Source organism: Saimiri boliviensis, chromosome 7, assembly GCF_048565385.1.
Source record: "Saimiri boliviensis isolate mSaiBol1 chromosome 7, mSaiBol1.pri, whole genome shotgun sequence".
Taxonomy (NCBI): Eukaryota; Metazoa; Chordata; class Mammalia; order Primates; family Cebidae; genus Saimiri; species Saimiri boliviensis.
In genome coordinates, this window is record NC_133455.1 from 125609991 (window position 1) to 125636746 (window position 26756).

Here is a 26756-nt window from a genome sequence, read left to right on the forward strand (position 1 = left end):
AGAAGAGAAAAGGCAACCAGCCACCCTCGCCTCAAACCACGCCATTGCAGGCACACTCACAATGTGCTCATGGGCAGTGTAAGGCCTGCAAGGAAAGGACCCTCCAGACCCCGTGCCCACTGGCAGCTTGGCCACAAATGCAATGACTGGTATGGCAAGGTCCCTGTCTTCCCCGGGGCCCGTCTCCCTGAACAGAAGTACAAGTTCAGCGTTCCTAATCCAAAAATCTGAAGTCCAACATGTTCTGAAACTCTAAACTTTGAGCACCAATATGACACCACATGGGTGGCTGAGAGGGCGACACCTTCACTTACTGATGGTTGTACACAAACTTGGTTTCATGCACAAACATTAAGAATATTGTGTAGGTTGGGCACGGTGGCTCACACCTGTAATCCCAGCACTTTGGGAGACCGAGACAGGTGGATTGCCTGAGGTCATGAGTTCGAGACCAGTCTGGCCAACATGGTGAAACCTCGTCTACACTAAAAACATACAAAAAAATTAGCCGGATGTGGTGGCACATGCCTGTAATTCCAGCTACTCGGGAGGCTGAGGCAGGGGAATTGCTTGAACCAGGGAAGTCGAGGTTGCAGTGAGCTGAGATCACTCCACTGTACTCCAGCCTGGGTGACAGAGCCAGAGTCCATCTCAAAAAAAAAAAAAAAAAAAAAAAAATGTATAAAATTACCCTCAGGCTATGTGCATAAGGTATTTATGAACCATAAATAATGTCATGTTCAGACTTGGGTCCCATCCCTAAGACACCTCATTACGTATATGCAAATATTTCAAAATCCAAAATAATCCAAAATCCAAAACAAGTCCCAAGTATTTCTGCTAAGCAATACTGTACTAACCTGTTGAACAGTGTCTGTGCAGGAGGGGCACAGGTGATGAGAAAGATTCTCCCCATTTTACAGATGGAGAAACACAGGCACAGAGGAACGGCCGACGGAACCAAGTTCCCACAGGGGGCTGGAGGCAAGTGTGGAAGGCCCCGTGGCCGCATGTGCCCTCGATCCCCCCACAGGGCTTGGGTCCCCGGGCAGCCGTCACAGAGCCTCACCAGGTGTTGCAGTCAATCTTCACTGTTTCTCCGGGGGCGTACTCCTTGCCCTGATGGAAGCAGGGGCACCTTTCCAGGGCCACACATCTGTTTTCATGCCGAACCTAAGCGAAATGAATTCAAAAGTCTTTAGGCCACAGTGACCGATCTAAAGCCCTCCTCCAGCCCGCTCCAGGAAGGGTTGTCTGAGACTTGAGCCTACGGGCAAGCCCAGCAATGGGACCGGCACTGGGACCAGGGCTGAGCCGGGCACAGCTTCCACCGCAGGCCACGCCAGGGAGCGCAAGCCCAGGCTGGGGCTTGGCAAACGTGGGTTCCCATCTACACGGCTCCTGCCCATCAACTAAAAACGGCCCTCTGCCCTCTCATGCCCTGCTGGGGCACTGTAACCTGGACACTTCCACGAAGGTACTTCAAAACGTCACGTCCAGAGGCCTTGAAACGCACATACTCTTCCACCCAGACATCCCAAGCAAAGGATTTCTCCAGGGGAAACAGAATTATGGACAAAGGTTACCGGAGAATTATTTATCGTTGTAAAAACATTGGAAACGCTTAGTAGGAAAATGGCTAAATCCATTAAGGAATTACCAGGTCCTCATATCCTGTGGTGCTATGACAATGGCCCTTTGGAAGCATCTTAAATGGTTTAAGAATCTTAAATGAGAAATACTTATGCTGTTAATTTTTAAAATAGGAAGAAAAACTGTATGTACATATGGTTCCAAATTTATATATATTTCACAAAAGACTAGAAGGAAATATAGAATTTACCTCCAGGTGGTGAGCTGGGATAGGGGAGTGGGAGGATTTTATTTTCTTTTTCAGTTTAAAAAAATTTTTTTTCCAAATGGTCTTCAATGAGCATGTATTATGTTTATAATTAAAGAAAATGTATGCTGTATTGAATAAAATTAATATGTACTTAATATTCTAGAGGTGAGGGCTGAATGCTGGGCATAGGTAGAAATAGATCAAAACGAGAGTCCGGGGGCTGGTCCAAGCCATAGCCCGCTCCGGCCCAGTCTCCAGGATTCTGATTCACTCTCCACGGGGTAAGCTCTACTTCCCTGTCCTCACCCCTTGGGAAACGATGTATGTGAGCCTGCTGTATTCCTCAGGTCTATTGCGGCTGCGGGAAAAAAAAGAACGAAGAACCACCAACACCAGTGGGCTCAGGAAGAGCCAGCCAAACCCACTCTGAGTTCCACATGCAGACATGCTTCTGTCCCAACTCTGGGGGGCAGCCCTGGATGCCTGCCCTGGTGTGGCCTAGGCTTGGGGGCTCTCAAAAAGCCTGGGTCACCCCCAAGTGAAGGACTGTGGCACCTTGGCCCCAGAGCTACCTGCAGGGCGAGCAGCTCCTGGTCTGGACAGCTCCAGCTCCAGAAGACCCAGTCACTCCCCAGACAAGCCTGAGTTCCCAGGCCTGGAACTAGACAAGTCCCTAGGAACTGAGCAATCTTGGGCTGAACAAAGGGCTTTCCACGACCCAGGCTAGAATCATATGTGAGTGTCTGAGCGTTGTGTGTGGGAGGTGGTGGGGGGGGTAGAGGGGAATAGGAAGAATACTCCACTACTTAAGGCCACCTTCCCCCAACCTCAGGAGGTGTTCCTGCGTCCGCGGAAGCCCAGCTGATGGGGCAGCTTGACAGTGCAGAGAAGCAGCAGCAGGTGGATTCCACTCTTGGTAGCTCATACCTCCCAGAACATCTGTTCTTGGGAGAGAATGACCTTAGGCACCCAGGAGGAAAGATGGTACCTTGGTAGGAGCTGGGAGGGGCTGAAAAACCTCTCTCTAGCAGAGCCTGCAAAGCCTCTGTCACAATTAGGGTTCATTTCCACATCACCCCCACCTGTGTTCGCTCCGACTTAAGCCTGAGGCCTGCCACCTAGTGGCTGCTATAAGAATGACTGAGGCGTGGGATCTTACAGTCCACGGAAATCAGATAATAAGCCTCCTTGTAGCAAATGTCACGTGGGGCAGAAGTGATGCAGGGATGGACTCCAGCAAACAGAGTCAGGCTCGCCTCACCTCAGCAGCACGTGTGTTGCCCCTCACCCTCAGGCAGGCGAGTTGGGGGCTTCCGGGCCTCTTGGTCTGCATGCTCTATGGTTTTACCTCTCGCCATGCTATTCAACCCATGGGCCAACCCACCATGCATCCATGGCCCAGGGAGTCCCTGCTTTCACCCAGGTGTGGGTCTGTAGAAGCCCAGCCCAACTCCAGCAGACAGAACACTCAAGTCCAGCTCGGCTGTGAGATAACAACGCCTTGACTCATGACTGCAGCCACCACCACCTCCCCCTCCTTTTTTTTTTGAGACAGAGTCTCACTCTGTCACCAGGCTAGAGTGCAGTGGCACAATCTCAGCTTACTGCAACCTCCACCTCCAAATTCAAGTGATTCTCCTGCCTCAGCCTCCCGAGTAGGGACTACAGGCACACGCCACCGCGCCCAGCTAATTTTTGTATTTTTAGTAAAGATGGAGTTTCATCATGTTGGCCAGGATGGTCTCGATCTCTTGACCTCAAGATCCACCCACCTCAGCCTCCCAAAGTGCTGGGATCACAGGCGTGATCCACCGCACCCAGCCACCTCCTCCTCCTTCTGAGCACCCACTGCAAACCACCTGGCTGCTTTCTGCCCTGACTCGTGTTAGCAAGAGGAGATTATTAATTCATGGACAGCAATATTAAAATAGGACCTTGATATTAAATGAGAACTGCTATGAAAGCCACAGTGGTGTGAGTTAGGGCCATAAGAGAGCCAGAGAGGAGCCAAACACAGCCTTAAAGGAGAGGAAAGGGATTCCAGGCCACAGCATGAGGCTCCTGACTTGGGAGAGAACAGCAGGGGACAAGAGCCCAGCTAAAAACACCCAGAGAATCCCAAAGCGTTACAGACATTCAGGGAGGTAGAAATTCACGGAGGTAGAAAGGCGTAGAAATAAAGGGGTGATTCAGGGGATGGAAGGAACCCAGAAGGGAGTTGTGCAGAGAAGAGGGGCAGGCCAGTGCAGCAGTCCCTGACCGAATTTTGTGGCAGGTCACTCAAACCTCACAGTTAACATGAAGAGGACCATCTCTGCCTAGGGTTAATCCCTTTGGGACATCAGAAGGCTACTAAGATAAAGTCTATGAATGTCTCTTGAAGACTTCAGAAGAAAGCATGGCAGAAATACTCATCACATCATTCATCACCTCATGACATCTTCAGTCAGAAGGGGCTCGGCTGAGAACGTGGTCCTACATGCTGGTCAGTCCAAGAAAAATTATAAAGTAGGAAAAAACTAGTTTTGCTACCTTCTCTGAAAAGGCTCCATTGTCTCTGAACTCTCCATACACGAACACCATCGTGACCCGCTCCCCAAAATCTTTTTTACCTTCCAACTGCCCCTCACTCATTCACCTACCCCATCAGTACTTTCAGGCCAAAATAGCTGAATTCAGCCAGAAGTTTGCTAGGAGAAGAGCAATCTGAGGAAAGAACTCCTTGTTCAGTGTGGGGGCTCTTCCTATGAGAACTTATAAAGTTCCGCTTTTTTTAAACCTCTCGCTTGTTAACCAAAATGAATTTTTTGCTTATTATATTTCAGTAAGCCTGATTGAGTGACAAATTGTGGAGCATGCAGGAGATATTTCTGAAACAGGCCCTTCCTTGGACCTTTTAAAACGTGCAATGCCCCCATGTGAGGCCGCCTCTGGGCGTACCCCCGAACCCAAGCTCTGAGCTTTAAGAAGTGGTGCCTGGTAGGGTGTGGTGGCTCATGCCTGTAATCCCAGGACTTTGGGAGGCTGAGGCTGGTAGATCATGAGGTCAGGAGTTCGAGACCAACCTGGTTCACCAACATGGTAAAACCCCGTCTCTACTAAAAATACAAAAATTAGCTGGGCATAGTGGCACGTGTCTATAGTCCCAGGTGCTCAGAAGGCTGAGGCAGGAGAACTGCGTGAACCCAGAAGGCAGAGGTTGCAATTGGGCCTCAGGGTTTCTTTGCCCCGGCCCTCTGTGATGCTCCTGGAGTTACGTTGGCACTGCACTCCAGCCTGGGTGATAGAGCAAGACTCCATCTCAAAAAAAAAAAAGCGGTGGCCAACTGTTTAGTCTTCATATGTGGCCAGTGAAGAAACTGGACATCCTGGGATCAGGGACATAAACACACTTCTCACTGCCAAGAGGCCCCTAATACTGGCAGACCCGGATGCCAGTCTGACAGACGTAACTGCTAGGTTTCAACGGGTAAGTGAGCATCTCCCCGACAGTGGTACATTTCCACCAGAGCCTTAAGTGTTTCAGACCGGAGGAGCCCTGATCAGGAGACCGGAATTTCCACTGTACAACTATGAAGCCTTGACCCAGCTCAGGGTTTCTTCTCCCCGCTCTACGACGGTCCTGGAATTACCACTGTGGTCGGACTCTGGAAGGGTGAGCAGGGCAGTGGGTTGTGCTTTGCTGTCACCTAGTGGTGGGAGCAGATAATATTCTAACTTAAAGGGGCAGACGCACAGATGGATCACCCAAGGTCAGGTGTTCAAGACCAGCCTGGCCAACATGGTGAAACCAGGTTTCTACTAAAAATACAAAAATTAGCCAGGCATGGTGGTGGGCGCCTGTAATCCCAGCTCCTTGGGAGGCTGAGACAGGAGAACTGCTTGAACCCGGGAGGTGGAGGTTGCAGTGAGCCAGGATTATGCCACTATACTGCAGCCTGGGCAACAGAGCAAGACTTCGTCTCAAAATAAAACCGCCACTCAATAAGCACCTCCCATGTGCTTGCGGCTCTCACCTCCAGTCTTCCCGACAGCCTGCAAGCCAATTTTACAGATCAGAAAATTAAGGCACCGAGACGTTAAGTAACATGTCACTCAAGTAGATGCCAGGAGCCAGAATTCGAACCTAGAAGTATGAGGCTCTTTGCACGATGACAGGAGCAGACAGAGCCTGCAGCTTGTGGGGTCAACAAGAAAGCCTCTGCTCTAAGCAGGTGCGGGGCCTGGGACAAATCAGAAAGAGAGGGGCTCTTTCTCTGCCCCCCAACATTTTCAAACAGATGGTTCTGGGCGTACAGTGGACACGGAGAGACGCCGTACAGGAGGAGAGACCATCTTCGGCTGAGGACAGAGCTACTCAAAGTGCAGTCCCTGGGCAAAGGCCAGCCCATGAGGACGTAAGCACAGAAACTTAAAGTGTTCAGGAAATCTTAGGGAAATTGGCAGAGTCATGTCATATCTGTTATATGTCATAAAAACTGGGGGGTGAGAGTCTAGATTCGGGGATCCTGAAAAAAAGGAAAGAAAGTAGTTTTTAAGGTCGGGCGTGGTGGCTCACACCGGTAATCCCAGCACTTTGGGAGGACGAGGTGGGCGGATCACCTGAGGTCAGGAGTTCAAGATCAGCCTGGCCAACATAGTGAAACCCCATCTCTACTAAAAATACAAAAATTTTCTGGGCATGGCGGCACACATCTGTAGTTCCTATGCAGGAGGCTGACACAGGAGAACAGCTTGAACCGGGGAGCAGAGGTTGCAGTGAGCCAAGATGGAGCTGCTGCACTCCAGCCTGTGTGACAGAGCTAAACTCTGTCTCAAAACAATATTTTAAAAGAAAATATTTTTTAATTGGGTGGGATCATATTATTTTTTGTCATTGCTTTCTGTTTTATTTTTATGAGAATTCATTTTTATTGTATTTACAAAAGCATGGGTCCACAACCGATTGGAAATCTAAGAAAAAGCATCCTTCACGGGTCTCTTGGATGGACAGCAGGAGGAACTGATGGGTGCAGCCTCTGAGACAGCCTTGGATAGTTACAAAAACAATTCAAGCTATTCCTACAATTCTGTAGCACTCTCTGGCTTTCAAGTGCTCTCACACACATCTTGGGGCTCACAGCCATGTATCAGGGAGGCAGAACAGGAATTAAGCATCTACACAACACAAGAGGTAACGGGACTTCCAGTGAAGACTGAATGACTGTGCAAGGCCTGACAGGTCTGCCCTCTGCACCCCATTCCTGCTCGGTGCTCTCTCTGCTCTCCGCAGATCTGCCTCCAGGAAAAAAGACACTTCCCTCTCCCCTTTCCAGTCCTCAGAAGAATGCAGAACCCATGACCCCTTCCCCAAACCCTTAGTGACATTCCACAATCCTGCCACTTCACATGGGACAGGCTGGACAGAGAAATGCCCCGAGGGGTAACATCGGCACCATCAGATGGGCCCAAACAGGGCGTTTCCAGGCCCAGCCCCATTTTCTTTGCGTTACAGCCAAGAACACATGTCCCGTGCTGCAGCCAGCACGCTGCGCACACTTCATAAATTACACGGACTTCTCTGCTCTCTCAAATCTGGCCTCAGTAATTTGCACACTCGCCGGCATCCTAATGAAGCAGTTGTGAAAATAACCCAATCTCTTACAATATGAACTTGCGAGCTGATAATCCCCTGTGGTTGGAGTGCGAGGCACCTCGTCATGTGACAGGTATCCAAGTGCTGTCCTCAGAACGGATGCCCAATGCTTCAGGAATGCCAACAGAGCGCCTAACGGGGCAGCCACATCCTGCATTTGAGGTCTCACGCTCCTCTTGGGATTTGGAATCATAATGCAATTATTGTGGTTATTAATATTTAAGGCTATCTGTATTTTTTCCTTCATGACAAAAAAGTTCATTTCAAAGCATATCCAGTGCTGACGCCGTCCTCTGAGTGATGTTCCTTTTCTTGCTGAGTATGATAAACAATGATCTATGCCTCCACCACACCGAAGCTCTGAGACACCGCGTAAGAGGCCCCAGGGATAAGAAGAGCAATGAGGAAGATTCCCCTGCCCTCTCCTATGTTTTGTTCCTACCCAGGTCTGAGTTTCCCCTCCTTAGAGACCCTTCGTGATACCCACCTTCAGCAAAGGCACCAAACAACCCTTCTGGTTCAAAGGTGCTCACTGGCCAATCACTAGCTCTCCTCATCAGAAAAGACAGTTCCAAAGCCCTCAGAGGCTAAGGCAGAGGAGGAGAGAATTACTAAGAGTTGGTCTCTCTGTTTGGGAGAAGGAAGAGTTGAAGAACTAGAAAAGAAGCATGTGTCCTTCACACGCTGCAATCCCAGCCTTCCTGAGAGACACTGGTAATTGGTCCACGTTCCCTCTACAGAATACGACAGGTCCCACAGTCCAGGACCCTGCCCCTCAAGCGGCGTCCTGGGCATAGTAAGTCACCTTCACAAGAGCCACCCTCTCCCATTCTGGCCTGCCCCGACCCCTCCCCGCTCACTTTGGGTATAAGGAATTGGGGTAAGGGAAAACAGGAAGACAGGATGCATTTGAAAGAGAAATATCCAGAAGTTGCATCCTTCAGGGTGACAAGAATAACGGATGCATCATCTATTTAATACAACCCCGACCTAAGATTAGACTGGGGAGGGAGAGTAGGAGGAGTAGGCATGCTCAGATCATCGCCACCAGCAGCGGAAGATCCACGCAGGACCCAGAGTCGAAAACCAGCACAGCCTCGGATGCGTGGCCTCCATGCCTGCTTTCAGTCACAGCACCGGAGTCACGGAATGTTAGGAGCTGGCAAAGACCTCATGACTCACGTTACAGGTGAAGAAAACAAGGCTCTCGATGGGGAAGAGACTTGTTGGGCCCATGGCTTGTTAGTGACACGGCAGGTACCTCAATGTCTTTTCTTGAAATAGAAAGTTATATGCATATATGTAAATCATATGCAAATATGTGTGTCCCTCCATTTTCATAGCATGGAAGGCAGCCCCTGGGAAAATCAGAGTGGAAATGCTTGTTTTTCCTTGCAGATATTTTCTGGATATTCTTTTTTTTTTTTTTTTTTCTTTTCTTCCCATGGCACTCCGGTCAGCTGAGTTCTTCCGTTTTTGTCAGACCCCGTGAGGCTCAACCCCAGGCATTTTCCTAACAACCCCCTCCCTGACTTTGGCAGCATGCCCATCCTTGTTTAGCACCTCTTTCTTCCTCTCTCTGGCTCCATAGCCCCCTCACTCATTCCTGCCTACAGGAAAACTGAAGGGCAGGCATCAGCTCTGTGCCTGGTGACTCACCATGCCGGGGGGGCAGAGGCAGCCAGAGACACAGCCCGTGCTCATGCACTCCAGGTCGTAGTTCTGGCACGTCTTGGCACACTCGAGCCCTTCAGCCCGCGGGTTGTCAGCGGGACATACCAACTTGACCATGGGGGGCCGACAGGATAGGCTCCTTTTGCCTTGAAGGTAGGAAAAGCAAAGAGGTGATCAGTGAAGGAGAGAATGGACCTACCTCCCACACTGTCCTTTGGTCCCCTGGATGCTGTCACTTAATTCAGGAGACTCAGAATTGCCCACTCGCTGGGACCAGCTGCTGCCTGAGCCGGAGTCCCTCTGTGGGACTGGGAGGGCAGCCTCATCTGCTCACTTGGGCTTCTGACCTCTGGCTTACACTGGTGGCTCCTATTCTGCCTCCAGCTGTCATCTGATGTCCCATACTTGTCGTCACCCTTGACCTCACTGTAGCAGGTTACATTAAATCCAGATGCATTGCAGAAATTTCCAGACTCAGGCTTGAAAAGACCTGAGTTTGGGGCTAAAAAGGAGTTTTAATGCGACCCAACAGAATCATTCCCAAATGGTTACAACTAACGTGGGGAGAAAAGGCCGTTTGACCACAATCTTTAAAAGAGGTCTTCACTTCAAAGTAAGTGTGGTACGTATACACCATGGAATACTATGCAGCCATAAAAAACGAGTTCGTGTCCTTTGTAGGGACATGGATGAACCTAGAAACCATCATTCTCAATAAACTGACACAAGAACAGAAAACCAAACATCGCATGTTTTCACTCACAGGTGGGTGATGAACAGTGAGAACACCTGGGCACAGGGAGGGGAGCAACCCTCACTGGAGTAGGTAGGGGGAAGCGGAGGGGAGGAACAGTGTGGGGGCGGGGAGGATGGGGAGGGATAACACCAGGAGAAATGCCTGATGTAGGCAACGGGGTCGGGGGTGGAGACAGCAAACCGCTGTGGCATGTATGTACCTATGCAACAATCCTGCAGGCCGCAGGACGTGCACATGTACCCCAGAGCCCGAATACAGTTAAACGTCAGCCCTGCCCTGCCACTTCATTTGAATCTGCGACACTTGCAACACTCCATCTCCTGTCATCCCGATCTCCCCTCCCTGCTGCTTTCCGCCTCTGATACCCTGTATATGCTCTTCTCACCATCTGACACACTGCACATCTCACTTGTTCATGGTCCTCCCCGGGCCACTGGGCCTGCTAGAGCACGCGTTCCATGGAGCCAGGGATTTCTGCCTACTTTGCTCATTGACATCCTGTTTCTTGGAAATTAGCAGGCATCAATGGCGAACTGGGTAATGCTGACAGCAGATGACTGATACAGCACCTTTCTTTCAAAAGCCCAGGTGCACTTAGTAGCATTCATATCTCATACTAGCTCCTGTGGGCAAAAAGTCAACATTTCTAGACTTTTATTTTTATACAGAAACTTGTTAGGAAACTGAAACTTCAAGAGGCTAAATGGCCTCTCCCAATCTGCACAGAATCCCAGGAGTTTCCTGACTTTGAAAAATATTTCATTTTCCAGTGACCAGAGTAGGAGATTCTGAGCAGCCCCGAAGGGAGGTCTGAGAGGCAGAACGCAACAGAGAGAGTGGGTCGGGGGGAAATGCTCTGAGAAGGAGAGAAAGGGAGACGCAGAAGGATGGAGTGACCTTGAGGTCGCAAGTTCTGGTCTCAACTTTTGAGCCACCCACACCCTCAGATCTTGCCCAACTCTAGGCTCCCCAGTCAGTCATGCCGGGAGCCTGACCTCTCACACCGGGCAAGCAAACAGCATGGCACAGAAGTGGGTCCCTCGAACAGAAGGAGCCTTATGGAACATGAGAGGCAGAGAGAGACGCAGTCACACTGGAGGTTGAAGACGGACATTTATCTCTCTCCCACTGGAAGAGTCCTTTCTAAGCAAGGATGAGCCTTCCAGAAGCAAATAAGGCCCCTGTGATCCACAAATGTGACCGTGAAATCCCCAGTACCAGGTCAGCACCTTCTCCCTTCTGCGCCTGGTCCTTCAACAGTACAGCAGGCCAGACGTCGATGCCTGTAATCCTAGTGCTTTGGGAGGTTGAGGCAGGCAGATCACTTGACGTCAGGAGTTGGAGACCAGTCTGGCCAACATGGCCAAACCCTGTCTTTAGTAAAAATGCAAAAAAAATTACCCAGGTGTGGTGACATGTGCCTGTAATTCCAGCTACTTGGGATGCTGAAGCATGAGAATCGCTTGAACCCAGGAGGTGGAGGTTGTTGCAGTGAACCAAGAGCACACCACTCCACTCCAGCCTGGGTGACAGAGCAAGACTCTTGGAAAAAAAAAAAAAAAGACAGTCCAGCAGCCATCAGGACCTTCAAATGGAAAGCAACAGACCCAACCCTTCTTTCTCTCTTTCAAATCCATCTAAGAACTTTCTAAGGAAAGGGCTGTCTTCATCAGCAAGTCCACAGGAAACAAGAGGCCGTGAAAGAAGGGTGACGGTCATGACAGTCACTCACAGCTATTCACTGGGTTAAGGTCACCATGGGCAAACTAGAGGTCTCATAGGATCCACCTGCTTATAGAGAAGTCCTTCCCCTTACACAAAACAAAATACTTCTTGCCTCAATGATTTGGATTTACATATGCAAAGACATGTCTTGGCCGGAAAGTCCCTCACACAACCCCAGAAATTGCAGTGATCCTGGTCGGAGCCAGAGCCGGGCCTGAATGCACACGCGTATCAGATGGTGCCACCCAGCTCTCCCCCATTCCACATGCGAGGAATCTGGGCAGGATGGAGTCCAGGGGCCCTCCAGGGGAAGAGTACTCACTGCGGTGAGACAGGGGACTGCTGAGGACAGCGTCGGGCAGCAGGCTTCCGGGGACTTCACTCATGGAACAGTGCATGTAGCCATCCTCACAGTAGCTGCAGAGAGGAAAATCATGGCCCAGCTTCACGAGACTGGTCTACACTCGCCACCTCCACATCCTCACCTCCCACTCTCTGCCCCTTCCAACTAAGTCCCAGTCCCAGAACCCCGCCTGAAGCACAGCTTGCTAACATTACCAGTGGAGTGATCCCCATGTCACTAAATCCCATGGGATTTTGTTCAGTTCTTTTTTTCATTGATCCCATTCAACATTATTCATCACTGCTGACCACTCCACTCTTCTAGGAAAACAAATGTTTATCTCTGCAGGCTTCCCTCCCACTTCCCTGGTTCCTCCTTCTCAGCCTCAGCTTTCATGCGCCCCCGCTGCCTGGCCTTGAAATATCGGCCTTCCCCAGGCTCCGTCCTAGGCTCACTCCTCTTCTCACATTCTGCTGCCATCCACATCCCCAGCTCTAATCACAGATGTGACTCACAAACCTCCATCAGCAGCTCGGACTGCTCCTTTGAACCCCAGACGCATATACTCAAATGCCTACATGATCTCACTAACGTAGTAGGTCTCAAAAACATTTCAAACTCGGCACATCCAACACTAGACACAATCCCCAACCAAAGCCCATTCTCTTCCAGGGCGGATTCACTGAATGGGGGTGACACCATCCAACTAGCCTCACCACCAGAAACCCAGGGTCATTCCTGCCACTTTCTTCTCCCTCATCCTCTGTATCTGATCCACCACCACGCCCTTGGACCTGGCCTCCTCTATGTCACTGAAATTCATATCCACTTCATCTCCACTGTCATGAGACAAGACACCATCATCTCTCACCCGGCCTAGGCAAAAGTCTCCTGGCTGACTGACTATGTTTTAATAAAATGTGTGTGGTTGCTTCGTATGCATGTATGTTTAATTTGTGTAAATGACATCACATAGCACACTGTGTTTTGCTTTTCCTGTTGAGCACCTTGTGTAAGATTCACCCGTTAAGACACGTACCACTTGTCTGTGGCTTCTGTTACACAATACACCTTTTACCGATTCAATGTCCCAGTGATGGACACAGGTTGTCACCTGCTCCCCAGCACCACAGACAAAGTTGTGCTGAACAGCTGCAGACCTGGGTCCTAATGGACGTGTGTGAGGATTTCTTTAGCCTATCTGCACAGAGCAGAAGAGCAGGGACAGCAGGTGTGAATACCTGGCTGGCATATACCGTGCCAAATGCTCTCCTAGGTGGCTGAGCCAGTCTATGCCCTACAGCAGCAGACGAGGGCATCCATGCCCCTCAGCTCTGCCAATACTTGCCATTATCCAGATGTCCAATTTTTCCAGTCTAGTATGAAGTCATACTCGTTGCTTTAATTTGCATTTCTCTGACTGCAATGATTTTTATTGTTGTTTTAGGTTTGTTTTGTTATTGTTTTTTGGGTTTTTTTGGGATGGAGTCTCACTCTGTCACCAGGCTAGAGTGCAGTGGCCTGATTTCAGCTCACTGCAACCTCTGACTCCCTGGATCAAGTGATTCTCCTGCTTCAGTCTTCTGAGTAGCTGGGATTACAGGCACACACCACCATGCCCAGCTAACTTTTGTATTTTTAGTAGAGATGGGTTTTCACCATGTTGGCCAGGCATGGTCTCGATCTCCTGACCTCATGATCTGCCTGCCTTGGCCTCCCAAAGTGCTGGAATTACAGGCATAAGCCACCGCGCCTGGCCTGTTTTGGGTTTTTGAAACAGAGTCTTGCTCTATCGCCCAGGCTGGAGTGCACCAGTGCGATCTCAGCTCACTGCAACCTCCATCTCCCAGGTTCAAGCGATTCTCCTACCTCAGCCTCCCAAGTAGCTGGGATCACAGGCAGACATCACCATGCCCAGCTCATTTTTGTATGTTTAGTGGAGACAGGGTTTCACCATGTTGGACAGGCTAGTCTTGAACTCCTGGCACATATTAAGTGATCTTCCCACCTCGGCCTCCCAAAGGGCTGGGATTACAGGCGTGAGCCACATTGTCCAGCTGATTGTAATAATTTTGAACATTTTTAATCCACCTGCTGTTCAATAAATATTTGTTGAACGAACAAGAGAATCAGCCCTTCCCTTTCTGAGCACATGCAACATCCGTGCTGCCTTCTGGTTTTTAACTAATACCAAGTTTTAAAAGAGAAAATCCCCCCTGCCCCCATAAACGTCATGTTCCATCTGTCATTTAGACATGACCCAAAAGCTTAATTTTCTTAAAAGCCTTGAAGATAGGTTTAAAATCAACGTCCAGCCCTAAGCCTGGTCTGCAGAAGAATAAACACTCCGCTGTGATGGCTGCTGGGATGACCGAGCACGTGGTCCGCAGAACTTCCAGGCCACTGCGTTCCACCTTCCTGCCACCTTTTCACGGCCACAGCTAGTACCTGCTGCAGTGAGGCTCATTCTCCAGTGTGTTGTCTAAAGAATAAAAATGAACAGCCGCACGCAAGCCCTGAGGTCCTTCCGACACACCTTCTCCGTGAAACCCAATTTTCTAAACCAAGTGGAAAGACAAGATGCTTAACCGCTTTCAGCCCTGGTGCCCGAGAGAGACAAGGAAGTGGATGTAGACACAAAGAGGTCACTGATGTCAAACCCTTTGCCCAAAGCTAGGGTCACTCCCCGGCCCTGTTCACCCAGAGGCCAATGCACTCCATCTCCCACCTTCCCTGTTTTAGTGAAACAGCCAGCAACGGTTGCTGCCCCCACAAGTCATGCCGGCTTCCTATAGCCTAGGCTGTTTCCTTATCACTGAAACACGGGGGCCACCGTGACCTTCTCATCACGATTCATTTACCTATTCTCAGTGTTATAGGGAGAGTTCAAGAACCTCTAGGTTCTAGTCACTTGCTGGCTGATTTAGGAAAGTGATCATCTCCCCATGCCTCAAACGCTTTACTAAAAGAGCAAGCCCTGCCTGCCCAACAGCGTTGTTTTAAGGCCCCAAAGAGAAACTCCTTGAAAACGATAGCCAGACAACTATAGTAAAACAGCACTGGGCTAAGGCCGAATGATGGAACCCCCAAAGCATGTCCTTACTCCCTTCTGCCCTTAATTTCCATGACACGGCGCTGCCCTGGTTGTGCCCTTTGTACTGGCCTTTGATCTCTGGCCTCTCACATGCAATCCCCTTTTTCTTCCTCCTGCCCTCCCAACATTCCCCCGAGGCCTGACTCAGTGCTCTTTTCCACCCCTTGGCCCACTCCCCTTAGGGATCCTCCCTACTCCCATGGCCGTAACCATCACCTCCACGCAAACCTTTCTCTCCAGCCCCAATCTCTCACTCACCTTCCATACCCATTTCAAGCTGTTGATTCCATTTGTTCACCAAGATGGTAACTCAAAGTCACTAGGGCCAAAACCAAGGTCGTCACTTGCCCTCTGCCTCCAGAGGGCCCTCTTGCTGTTCTTGCCATCACTGTCCTCACAAGCCTTCCGGTTCAGAACCCCAGGGCCACCTGCAGCAGCCCCTCCTCCTCTCAAATGTCCCACCAGTCCATCTGATTTCCCAGCGTCTCTGGCTTCTGGCTTTCACTCTCCATTTCTGCTGCTATGTTCCAGGGCCTCGCTACCTTATCCGTCTATGTCAACGTTTTTTTGCAGATACTCTCTCCACCATCACGCCTCATGCAGCTCCCAAAACCCACTCCCTGAAGCTACTCTTGGATCCTATTTGCTCCCTGCTGAGAATGTTCCAGGAGCCTATTCCCACTGCTCCAGCATCAGTGCTCACCCCCTCCTTCTGAAGACCCCTGAACCTCATCCCAGCTTTCCTCCAGTCTTAGTCGTTCTTCATACAACACGTGTTCGCGCCAGAGGACTTACCTTGGGGATTGTGGTGTACTCCTTGTGCATTTAGTCCCGAGACCTCTGCTCCACCTCAGAACAACCCTCCTCCATCCTGCCAGCCCACCTCTGCTGCTGGAATCCTCTCCAGGCTCAAAACCACCTCCGGCACAGAGTTTTCCCTAATTCCTCCCACACGGACATGATCCTCCCCTTTTCTGAATGAGTAGGGATTTTTATGTCTCTGATATGACACATCTACCAAATGTTATACTTATTTCATCTCAGTAACTATGTTTTGTGTACCTACTTTATGCCAAGACTGTGTTAGGGACTGGGGATCGGGACCTAAGATGTGGTCTGTACTCCAGGGGTGGCCACAGTCTAGAGGGGAGACACGACACGCTTGACTGACAGCCAAGTCCAACAGTGATGACTGTTTCAATAGAAGGGTAAACAACCTGCTTGAGGTAAACAAGTCAGGAGGGGCTTCAAATTAATCTCAGTGGAGTGATGAGGAAGAGTTTTATATCAGATGTAATGTGCAGATTCTGTTCCGGTCTTGATGGAAACAAACCAATTATAAAAGACATTTTGAGAAAATCAGAAAGAAATGAACATGGATTGAATGTCAGATGTTATTAAGGAATTATTGTTCATGTTCAGGTTAATAATGGTCTTATGATGATGTTTACTTTTTTAAGTGCTTATTTGTTGAAATACGTACTGAAGTATTTGCAGGTGAAATGATATAACATTCACAGGTTTTTTAAAACTATTCCAGCCACACAGGGGAGGAGTCAGTAGACAAAATAAAAATGGCAAAATGCTGATAATCACTGAAGCTGGGGATGGATACGTTGGGGCTCCTTATACTATTCTATTTTACTGAAACTTTCCATAATCCGGACATTTTTAACTGGTCTCCCCTCGTAGACTATTAGGTACTGTATCTGGTTCTTTTTTTTTTTTTAAGTGACAGTATTTCCCTCTGTCGCCCAGGCTAGGATGCAGTGGCACAATCCCAGCTCACTGCAGCTTTGACTTCCTGGGATCAAGCAATCTTCCCACCTCAGTATTGCAAGTAGTTAGGTCTACAGGTATGCACCACCATGGCCAACTATGTTCTTTCATTGTATGTAGAGACAGGGCCCCACTATGCTGCCCAGGCTGCTCTCAAACTCCCGGGCTCAAGCACCCCTCCCACCTCCACCTCCCAAAGTGCTGGGAGTACAGATGTGAGCCACTGCTCCAGCCTGGTTCATCTTTAGATCATTAATTCTTAGCCAGAACTAAGACAGAACAGGGGACAGTAAGTGTTTGTCCAACAAATGTCCTATTGTAAATTTCTTCTACGCTCATGGCAACTCTGTGGAAATTGGCCATCACGAAAGGCCTAGGCAAAGAGCTGCAGGAAGCAAGCATGGTTTGGAGCATTTTGGGAAAGTGCATGAAGCAGGTCAGTGTAGCAAACCCCTCAGAGGCAGTGCTGCTGTGGTCCCCGTTCTTTCGGTGTAAACACTTCAGCCTGAGAATACTGCAAGGAGGCGGGTAAGGAGGGTGACAGGGCGATCTCCCTTTTCCTGCTGCAGAAGAGGAAAACTGAAACCTAGAGCCTAGAAATGGGGCCCAACCCACGATAGTTGGCAATAAAACTCAAGAATTCCTACCGCCAGCCAGGAATCCTAGTCCCCTGTGTAGTAAGGAAGCCAGAACACCTGGACCAAATCCCAGCTCTGCTTCTGACTTGCTGTACAATTCTGGACAAGTCACTTCCTTCCTTGGGCCTCAGTTTACCCATCCACGAAGTGAAGGTCTTGCGGGCCCGTTTACCTCTTCAGCTCTGCTGTTTCAGAGTTCCCTGACCCTGCTGCCTGCACTTACCACATGGTGTGATGGTCTGAGAAGATGTCTTCAGGCTGGAAGATCTCACCATCGTAGTAACAAGGGCACTGAGCCTTAGGCACACAGTCCCCCCTCTCATCCATGTAGAGCCCTGGGGGACAGAAGCAGCCCTCAAGGCAGTCCTCACTGCATTCCTCATCCGGGTAAGAGAGAGAGCGGCAGGTCAGGTTGCAGGGGGTCCCGCACTGCAGGAACACCTGGCCTTTCGGGCAGTTCAGCTCTAGAGGAGAGAGAAGGAGTGAAGCCTCAGCGGGAATGTTGCAAAGCAAGGACTGTGTTCTAAGACTTACCGCCCTTGCAGCTGTGACCCCCACACACACAATTATATCTGTAGGGTCACCAACTTCCTTTCCCACTATGAGCAAAACTGTATTTTTCAGCCTGCAAATGTGTATTATAATGATGGGGGCACACATTTTCTCCTCTCCTCAACCAGAGGGAATGTGCATTGGTCATTTCTGAATTCTCAAAGCCTAGGAGGTAGTAGAAATCCCGGTAGGTTTTGAAGTTGTGACTATTAAGAAGAACTGGCAGTGACAGGCTAGGGCATCTCTGTGATGATAATGACAATACTGGGTATCATTTATGGAGCACCTACTGAATACCTTGCTCTTACATGGGCTCACGCTGAGTTAGCTCCCATCACCTCCTTTCAGGAAGCTGAGGCTGAGTGACTTGTCAAGGGTATACCTCACAGAGGAAGCAGAGGGAGGATCTGAACCTAGCCCTCTACAGCCCATGCGCATAACCATCATTCTCTTGAAAGAAAACAGTCCCTTTGAGGACATGCTGGTCCCACAGAGCAGGGACACTCATACCTACCCCAGCAAAACAGGTAGCACACATCTGCCCGCAGCCCTCACCCACCCTACCCTGCCACAGGGAAATACAGAAACACGAGCTAGGAGGAAGTGTAGCAAAGCAGTAACACAGCTAAGGGAACAGGCTCTATATTCCAAATACACCCACCACTAGTTGGCTATGTGACCTTAGGCAGTATCCTCGGTGAGTAGGATAACCACATCCTTCTGGGCAGGGTAGGGCGGACAGGGAAGGTGTGTGGGGAGCATTTTGCCCTTTCAAAATACCTTCCCGTTTGCAGACCAGCTGCTGCCCAAGAAATGAGAACGTCACCCTGGGCATGCTTCTTCTGAGACCATGAGAATCCTTCCCCGCTCTGTTAGAATTCATTGCTCCAGCAGAAACCCACTGGCAGAGCATTTCACAGAAGCCGTAAAAGTAAGACCTGGCCATGAGCCTGAGCAGTGGAGCGGGGGCCTTTGGAGAGACCCTGCAGTTTCCCGCCGCTGCCACCCCCCTGCACCTGGTGTTTGAAGGTTGCTGGGAAGGGTGGGGCTCTTTAATCCTTTTAGACATTGATTTTTCTCGGCAAGGAAAGAAAGATTGGGTCATTGGAAGATTATTGAGGGAGCGTAGGTGAAGATGGGATGTGTTAGACAATAAAGATGAAGATGGCTTTCAATCCCCTGAGCCTACGATGACGAGGGCACGATTTACCCCTTAAAGAGCAGCGAGACCCGAGAGCTTGCTTGGTTTTGATCGGCTATCTCTAGCGCCGGCTTAGTCTTATCACATTTCTCCTTTAGCCTTCTTCCCCAAAGAAACAATGCGCATCCCGGTTTAGCAGACACGTCTTGCGTATCCACTGCCTGCCAGGAGCCATGCTAGGCCCAGGGAAGCAGAGGTGGTCCGACCTGGTCCTTGCCTTCAGAGAGGCTGTGTTCCTGTCTTCCCAAAGGAAACACAACCAATTTGCAAGAGGACAAAAAAAAGTGTGTGCTTCTCCTGAATCTCCTCACAGCATCCCACAAAGTAGCTACATGGTAAGTCTGTGCTCCCTAAATGTCCCCAGTTGGTATGACCTCTTCTTAGGAATAGATTCACTGGTTTAGGGAGCTCCGTTCATTTCTCCGGAAGAGAAAGTGAAGTATGGGTGGAGGGGACAGCTGAGCCTCAGCTCTTCTCCAAGTCAAGAAAGGATCGGGGGCCGGGCGCTGTGGCTCACGCCTGTAATCCTAGCACTTTGGGAGGCCGAGGTGGGTGGATCACCTGAGGTCAGGAGTTCAAGACCAGCCTGGCCATCATGGTGAAACCCCACCTTTAAAAAGAAAGAAAGAAAGAAAGAAAGAAAGAAAGAAAGAAAGAAAGAAAGAAAGAAAGAGAGAGAGAGAGAGAAAGAAAGGAAGGAAGGAAGGAAGGAAGGAAGGAAGGAAGGAAGGAGGGCAAGAACCCAGGAGTCTTGCCCAACTGCCTTGGGTGCAAAGGGACAGCCTAAGACCATCTGGCCAGCCTAGCCTCTTGTCACAAAAGCCCCCAGAGACAGATCCCTCTTGTGCTTAAAAGTCTCCAGGGAAAGCTCCTTCCCATCCCCCTTTCTCTCCTATCATAAAGCCTCAGGAGTCAGGACATTCTTTAACTGAACCTTATCCCCACTACAGAAGCCTTAGCCCGTTTCCCCTGTTCTGTTCAGTGGCGGTTAAGAATGGCTGTTCGTGAGAGATTAAAGAATATTTCAGTGGACCCTTAGCGTTCTGGGACAACATCCTAAATTAGGAAATCCTGCCGATGCTGCCGCTTACTGATAATGCGTCATTTCTAACATTGGTGGACAAGCAGATAATATTCATAAGCGGCATCTCATCCACTCCTCATTACTTTCCCCAATTTCTAAATAGCAAACGCTAAGGAAGAAACTGAAGTGCAGAGGGGTTGTTAAAACCATAGCCAGGTACACGTCCTCCAAAAAGCCTGCCTTGGTTTTCCCCGCCCTGAATCTACTCATCCTTTTACTTAGCGTGACAGACATCTAGTAGGGCTGCAGTTTCCATCCCTGACTCTAACAGTAAATTTGGAGTTGTACATCATCACTCTTGCCCGACCTCACAGGGCATGCAGCAAATGTCCCCTCAGCAATAACAAAAACAAAAAAAGCCCAAGCCAGCCACCCAGGGACCAGAGTGGGAGCAGATACCAACTCTGGTCCCCAGTTTCCAGCAGCGCGGAGTGAGAATCTAAAGCCAACTGGGGACAGTGATGTAATTCACCTTCATATAATTCTGTACAGTGCCAGAGATTTTGCCTATCGGCGGTTTGCCTGGAGTTATAAGCAAAGGGTTTGAATGCGAATTTCCCCCTTGCCTTCATCGGACTCTCAGCGGGTGCGTGGACCCAGCGGGATCTGGGACCCACTCGCTCCCCAGCCTGACCTTACGTGTACCGCACGAACACCAGGTGGCAGCAGCCACCGGAAACCCCTGCTCGCCAAGGATCCCCAAGTTCTAGGCCTCCAGGTACAGGGAGCCAACTTGTCCAGGGACAGGCCCCAGGAGGTCCCCACCGCGTGTCCTGCTGGGAGGTGGAAGGGAGAGGTGGATGCCAATGAACCGTCCCCCCAACCCACGCCTGTCACAATGCCCCAGGCCCTCTTTCCACAGAAAATAATGCAGAGAAAGAGCTTCGAAAAGGACGCGTGGCCGGATTTGGGGGGCGCTGGGCAGGGAGGGCACGCACCGCAGCGTCCCGGCCCGCGCCAGGCGATGCGCACGCCTCTCCCCGCGCAGGCCGCGGCGTAGCTGGCCAGGGCGCCGCACAGGCACTGGCGGCCGTCGGAGCAGGAGCACACGTCGTAGCGGCAGTTCCGCAGGTAGGGCCGCGGGCTGACGGCGCGGTGGCAGGCCTCGAACGTGGGGGACGTCAGGACCGCGCACGCCTCCTCGGAGAACCTGGCTGTGGGGGCGAGAGGAGCGAGCCGGGATGGGGCAGGGAGTGGGGGGCGCCACGGCCCCCAGGCCAACCCCCCGGGAAATAGCCCGGCGCTGCCGACAGAGGGCCGCGAGGTCGCGCAGAGAAATCTGCAAATTCCACCCCCCCCACACCCAGCCCATTTGTCTTACTATCGTCTAACGCTGAGTTTGTGAGCTGCTGCTGCAGTAGACTGGGAACGTCGAACGACAGGGACTATGGACTACGGTATTTTATTTTATTTTATTTTACTTTACTTTATTATTTTATTTTAGAGAGACACGGGCTTGCTCTGTCGCCCAGGCTGGAGTGCAGAGATGCGATCTCGGCTCACTGCAGCCCCGACCTCATGGGTTCCTGCGACCGTCCCACCTCAGCCTCCTGAGTAGCTGAGATTACAAGCGCACCCCACCACGCCCGGCTAATTCTTAAAATTATCATTTTAATAGAAATGGGGGCTCCCTACGTTGCCCAGACTGGTCTCGAACTCCTCGCCTCAAGCGATCCTCCTGCTTCCTTGGACTTTTTTTTTCTTTCCCGGGGCTGGGCGCGTGGAGGGCGCCCAATAAAGGGACTTCGAAGAGCAAATGACCCAGTTCAGATGACCGAATGCTGATGGTGAAAACAACGCCCCACCCCTTTCCTCGCTCCCCGCCCCCGCCCCCGCCTCCCCGAGAACCCACTGCACTGGCTGTGGGGACCTCGAGGCTCTGCGGGGTCCCTGCCTTGCCCCCGGGCTCACGTACTCATGCGCGGGTTGAGGGCGCAGGGATCGCTGTGCTGCTTCTGCAGGTCCTGGCAGTCCCCCTGCAGCTTCCAGGCGTTGCCGAAGTCCTCCACCCGGGGCTCCGCCAGCCCGGAGGGAGTAAGGAAGTCGTCGCCCTGGTTGCCATTGTAATTCCCACACAGGCCGCAGGTCTTCCCGGAGTAGACGGGGGCCAGCTGTGGGAGAGACCAGGCCACCCTGGCACCACTGCCGCCAAAGCAGCGCAGGGTTGTTTCCCTGATGAGATGCTTTTCATCAAAAAAGTTCCCCGGGTGAAAAATAAATATGAATTTAATAAAAAGCAGCTAAGCCCTGGGCTGCAAAAGGGGTTGGGGGGAGTGAACTGCAGTGTAAACTTACCGGCTCCATCCCTGTTCCCAAATCATCAGAGCCCTGTCCTGCCACAAGGGATTTTAGAAATTACCAGATCAGCCGGACGCGGTGGCTCATGACTGTAATCCCAGCACTTTGGGAGGCCGAGGTGTGTGGATCACAAGACCACCCTGATCAACATGGTGAAAACCCGCCTCTACTAAAAAATACAAAAATTCGCCGTGCATGGTGGTGCGCGCCTGTAATCCCAGCTACTCAGGAGGCTGAGGCGGGAGAATCGCTTGAACCTGGGAGGTGTAGGTTGCAAGGAGTCAGATAGTGCCACTGCACTCCAACCTGGGACAGAGCAAGACTGTCTAAAAAAAAAAAGAAAAGAAAAGAAAAGAAATTATCAGATCATTTAAGGATGGAGAAGCAGAGGTCCCGAGAGGGAACATGACTTGCCTCGGGTCAGGGAGGTCGTGGCAGAGCCCGGGTGAGTGAGTAGGCAGGTTGAGCCCAGCCCAAAGTGCTCTGCCCTCCATGCCATCCACACCAGTGGGCCTGACACCTCCAGAGTCACATGCAAACTCAAGACCCCTCTATATAGCGAGACCTTGAATTGGTCACTCGGTGTAACCAGGAGGGGCCCAGGGTTCAAACTCCAGGCCATCAGCATGTGGTTTACTGTCTATTATCAGAACTGAACAAAGTTCTGAGCCCAAAGTGCACATTCGGGGACAAGCAGGAGAGTGGAACCGAGCTTTCCCCCACACAGCTGGGGGTATCAGCTGCTTTCTACGGAGAGGACCCTGATTCAAAGATGGAGTGGGGGCTGGCACCCAGGAGTCCTGACTCCCTCTCCTCGTGTCATTACCAAGGCAGGACGACCTCCCTGCATTCTGAATCCTCAGGGGCCACGGTCAGCTCTCAGAGCCCCTTTTCAGCTTCCAGCTCCAGCCTAACAAGATGCAGGATTAACAATCCAGTAGAAGGTCCTAGGCCCATAGAAAGGGAACGCAGGTAAACATCATTAAGAAAGGGGACAGAGTGGGCGGGCGCGGTGGCTCAAGCCTGTAATCCCAGCACATTGGGAGGCCGAGGCGGGTGGATCACGAGGTCGAGAGATCGAGACCATCCTGGTCAACGTGGTGAAACCCCGTCTCTACTAAAAATACAAAAAAATTAGCTGGGCATGGTGGCGCGTGCCTGTAATCCCAGCTACTCGGGAGGCTGAGGCAGGAGAACTGCCTGAACCCAGGAGGCGGAGGTTGCGGTGAGCCGAGATCGCGCCATTGCACTCCAGCCTGGGTAACAAGAGCGAAACTCCGTCTCAAAAAAAAAAAAAAAAGAAAGAAAGAAAGAAAGGGGACAGAGTTTCCTTGTTTGCTTGACAAGTATCAAATGTTGTCACATTAGGCCTTCTCCCACCTCCCTATTTACAATTTAAATCCCCACAACCTAGCATATCCTGCCCCTTTCTCTGCTGTATTTCCCCAGGATCTATCATTTTCCGATCTATAATATAATTTACTTGTTTTGTTTATTGTCTGTCTGTCTCCATTAGAACTGAAGCTAAATGAGGCAAGAATTTTTGTCTGTTTTGTCTCACTGCTGTAATCACAGCATCTAGAATGGTACCTGTCTTAGGCCTTTCAGGCTGCTGTAACTGGGTGGCTTATAGACAAGTGATACTGATTGCCCACAATTCTGGAATCTGGGAAGTCCAAGATCAAGGCACCAGCAGATTGGTGTCTGGTGAGGGCCCTGCTTTCTGGTTCACAGGTGGCACCTTCTAGCTTCGTCCTCACATGGTGGAAGGGGCTAGCTGGCTCTCTGAGGTCTTTTGTAAGGGCACACACCTCATTCTTCATCACTTCCCAAAGGCCCCACCTCCAAATACCATCACCTTGGGGGTTAGGATTTCAACACAGAAATGTGGAGAGGACATGGACATTCAGTCCACAGCATGCCAGCAGACACTGAATAAGTGTTTGTTGAATGAATGAATCGTTGAACAAATGAACGAATAAGTAAGTGAATAACTAGGTTCTCCTCCTGGTGGTCTGGACTGCAGTGCCCACAGTCAGGGCTCCCTGGGTGAGGCGGCATGGCTGGTGGTACGCCTGCACTCCTCCCCATCTCTTGGCATCTTTTCTTTCTCCTTTCCCGAATTTTGATGCTCCCCAAAGGTGCTTTCATTCACCCCCAGCAGGCCGTCTATCACTCCCATGCCTCACTCTAAAACCAGGTCTTCTCCGATCCCCTCGGCTTGTCTGAGGTTGGCTCGGCCAGGGTTAGGGGAGTGGGTGTACCCAGGGGCGGGACACTTAGAAGACACTGGCTATCTGAAATAAACCTCTGCTTAGTGACAGTTTTGACTAAATGAAGCCTGTGCAAAGGTCTTTTCCACACTCTGCCTAAGGCACACCCGGGCCCTGCAGGGAGCCAGCAGGGCAGGGAAACAGCACACAGAGGGCGTGATTTCTGCTGGCCAGAGGCTTGCTGCCTGGACCGCCAGCCCCACGGGGACAGCGTGCACACCACGCCCAGGGGGAGGGAACCAGAGGAACCCTGGCAGTACCTCCTCTGGCACCGCCTCTGCCCCAGCCAGCCTCCCTCCAGCTCTTGCCTCCACACTGCAGTCCCCAAAACCCTGGGGTCAGCATTCTGAGGCTCCCCACCTGCCCTATATCAAACAGCCCCTTTCCTGCTTCATAATAGAACCCACAAGACAGACTCTTTCTATGAGCACCAGGAACTTGTAGAAGGAAAAAGAAAAAATATACAAAAAGACAGTTCTATAGGCCATGGGGTCATCTGACCCTGTCCTGAATCTTGGCCGAGGAAATCGCTTCTTGTTAGCTAAACTGACACAAACTCACCCACAAAGAAAGAAGTTGGCTTCTCATCTCCTCAGGCAGAGACAAAGACCAGAGAAACCTGAGGGGAAGAAGGGAGGCTGCCCAGGATCCGAAGCTATAGCCCCGCTGATTGAAGGGAGAAAGCACGTGGGTGGAGAGCACCCTCTCTGAGGTGGGAGGAAGTGGATTGACTGGCCAGGTGCGGTGGCTCACGCCTGTAATCCCTGCACTCTGGGAGGCCAAGGCAGGTGGATCATTTGAGGTCAGGAGTTTGAGAACCAGCCTGGCCAACATGGTGAAACCCCATCTCTACAAAAAATACAAAAATTAGCCAGGCATTGCAGGCACCTGTAATCCCAGCTACTCCGGAGGCTGAGGCAGGAGAATCACTTGAGCCTGGGAGGCAGAGATTTTGGTGAGCCGAGATTGTACCACTGCTCTCCAATCTGGGGGACAGAGTGAGACAAAAGGGGAGGAGGGGAGAGAAGGAAGAAAGGAAGGAAGGAAGGGAGGGAGGGAGGGAGAGAGGGAGGGAAGGAAGGGAAGTGGAGTGGTTAAAGTGAAGCAACTCCTTGAAGACCAGGTTGCAGGAGGCAAGGTTAGACAAGAGCCAGGAGCCCGAGTTCTAGTCCTCACCCTGTAACCGAAGGACCTTGATACCCAGGGCAAGTTACTCCTGCTCTGGAAATAGTGGCTCTTTATTTCCTACTAAAAATGGGAGGCTGACAAGAGGATCTCCCAGACCTTCCTTCGCATGGTCTATGGTTGCAGGTTTATTTTTAATGAAAAGATAAAAAAAAAAAAAAAAAAAAAAAAAAAAAGGAGTTAGTTTGAAATTGCCTCAGGAGCTCTAAGACAAGAAAAAGAACATGGCCACAGGAGGAGGTCTCCTGGGCAACGCCCGACGGCCCCCCACCAGGACTACAGCAAGGACCCTGTGGAGCCCCGGACCCCAGGAGGCAGGAGGAGGCTCTCCAGGGATCCAAGGCATCATCTAGCACAGTGGTTCTCAAAGTGTAGTCTTGAGACCCAGGGGGGTCCCTGAGACCCTTTCAAGGGGTCTGCGAAACCAAAACAACTTTCATAATGCTATGAACACATTATTTGCCCTTTTCCTCCTCATTCCCTTACAAGTATACAGTGGAATTTTCCAGTGGCCACATGACATGCAATATTGCAAAAGATTGAATGCAGAAGTAGATGCGAGAAGCCAGCTGTCTCCTATTAAGCCAGCCATTAAAGAAATTTGCAGAAATGTACAACAGTGGTATTATTCTTGTTGCTTATTTTCGTTCTGGCAAACAGTTATTTTTTTCCCAA

General features: G+C 50.7%; 1 protein-coding gene across 1 annotated transcript in view; it reads right to left on the minus strand.

The window, feature by feature from the left end:
- The window catches only part of VWF (von Willebrand factor), a 177000-nt gene that overhangs the window by 81866 nt on the left and 68378 nt on the right, over window positions 1–26756 (minus strand). Inside the window, exons 14-19 of the mRNA XM_010330022.3 lie at window positions 22241–22436; window positions 21264–21479; window positions 17712–17952; window positions 11957–12051; window positions 9138–9298; window positions 1070–1173 (exon numbers count right to left, since the gene is read on the minus strand). Of these exons, the coding sequence (XP_010328324.3) occupies window positions 1070–1173; window positions 9138–9298; window positions 11957–12051; window positions 17712–17952; window positions 21264–21479; window positions 22241–22436 (1013 nt within the window). The remainder of the gene's footprint in view (window positions 1–1069; window positions 1174–9137; window positions 9299–11956; window positions 12052–17711; window positions 17953–21263; window positions 21480–22240; window positions 22437–26756) is intronic.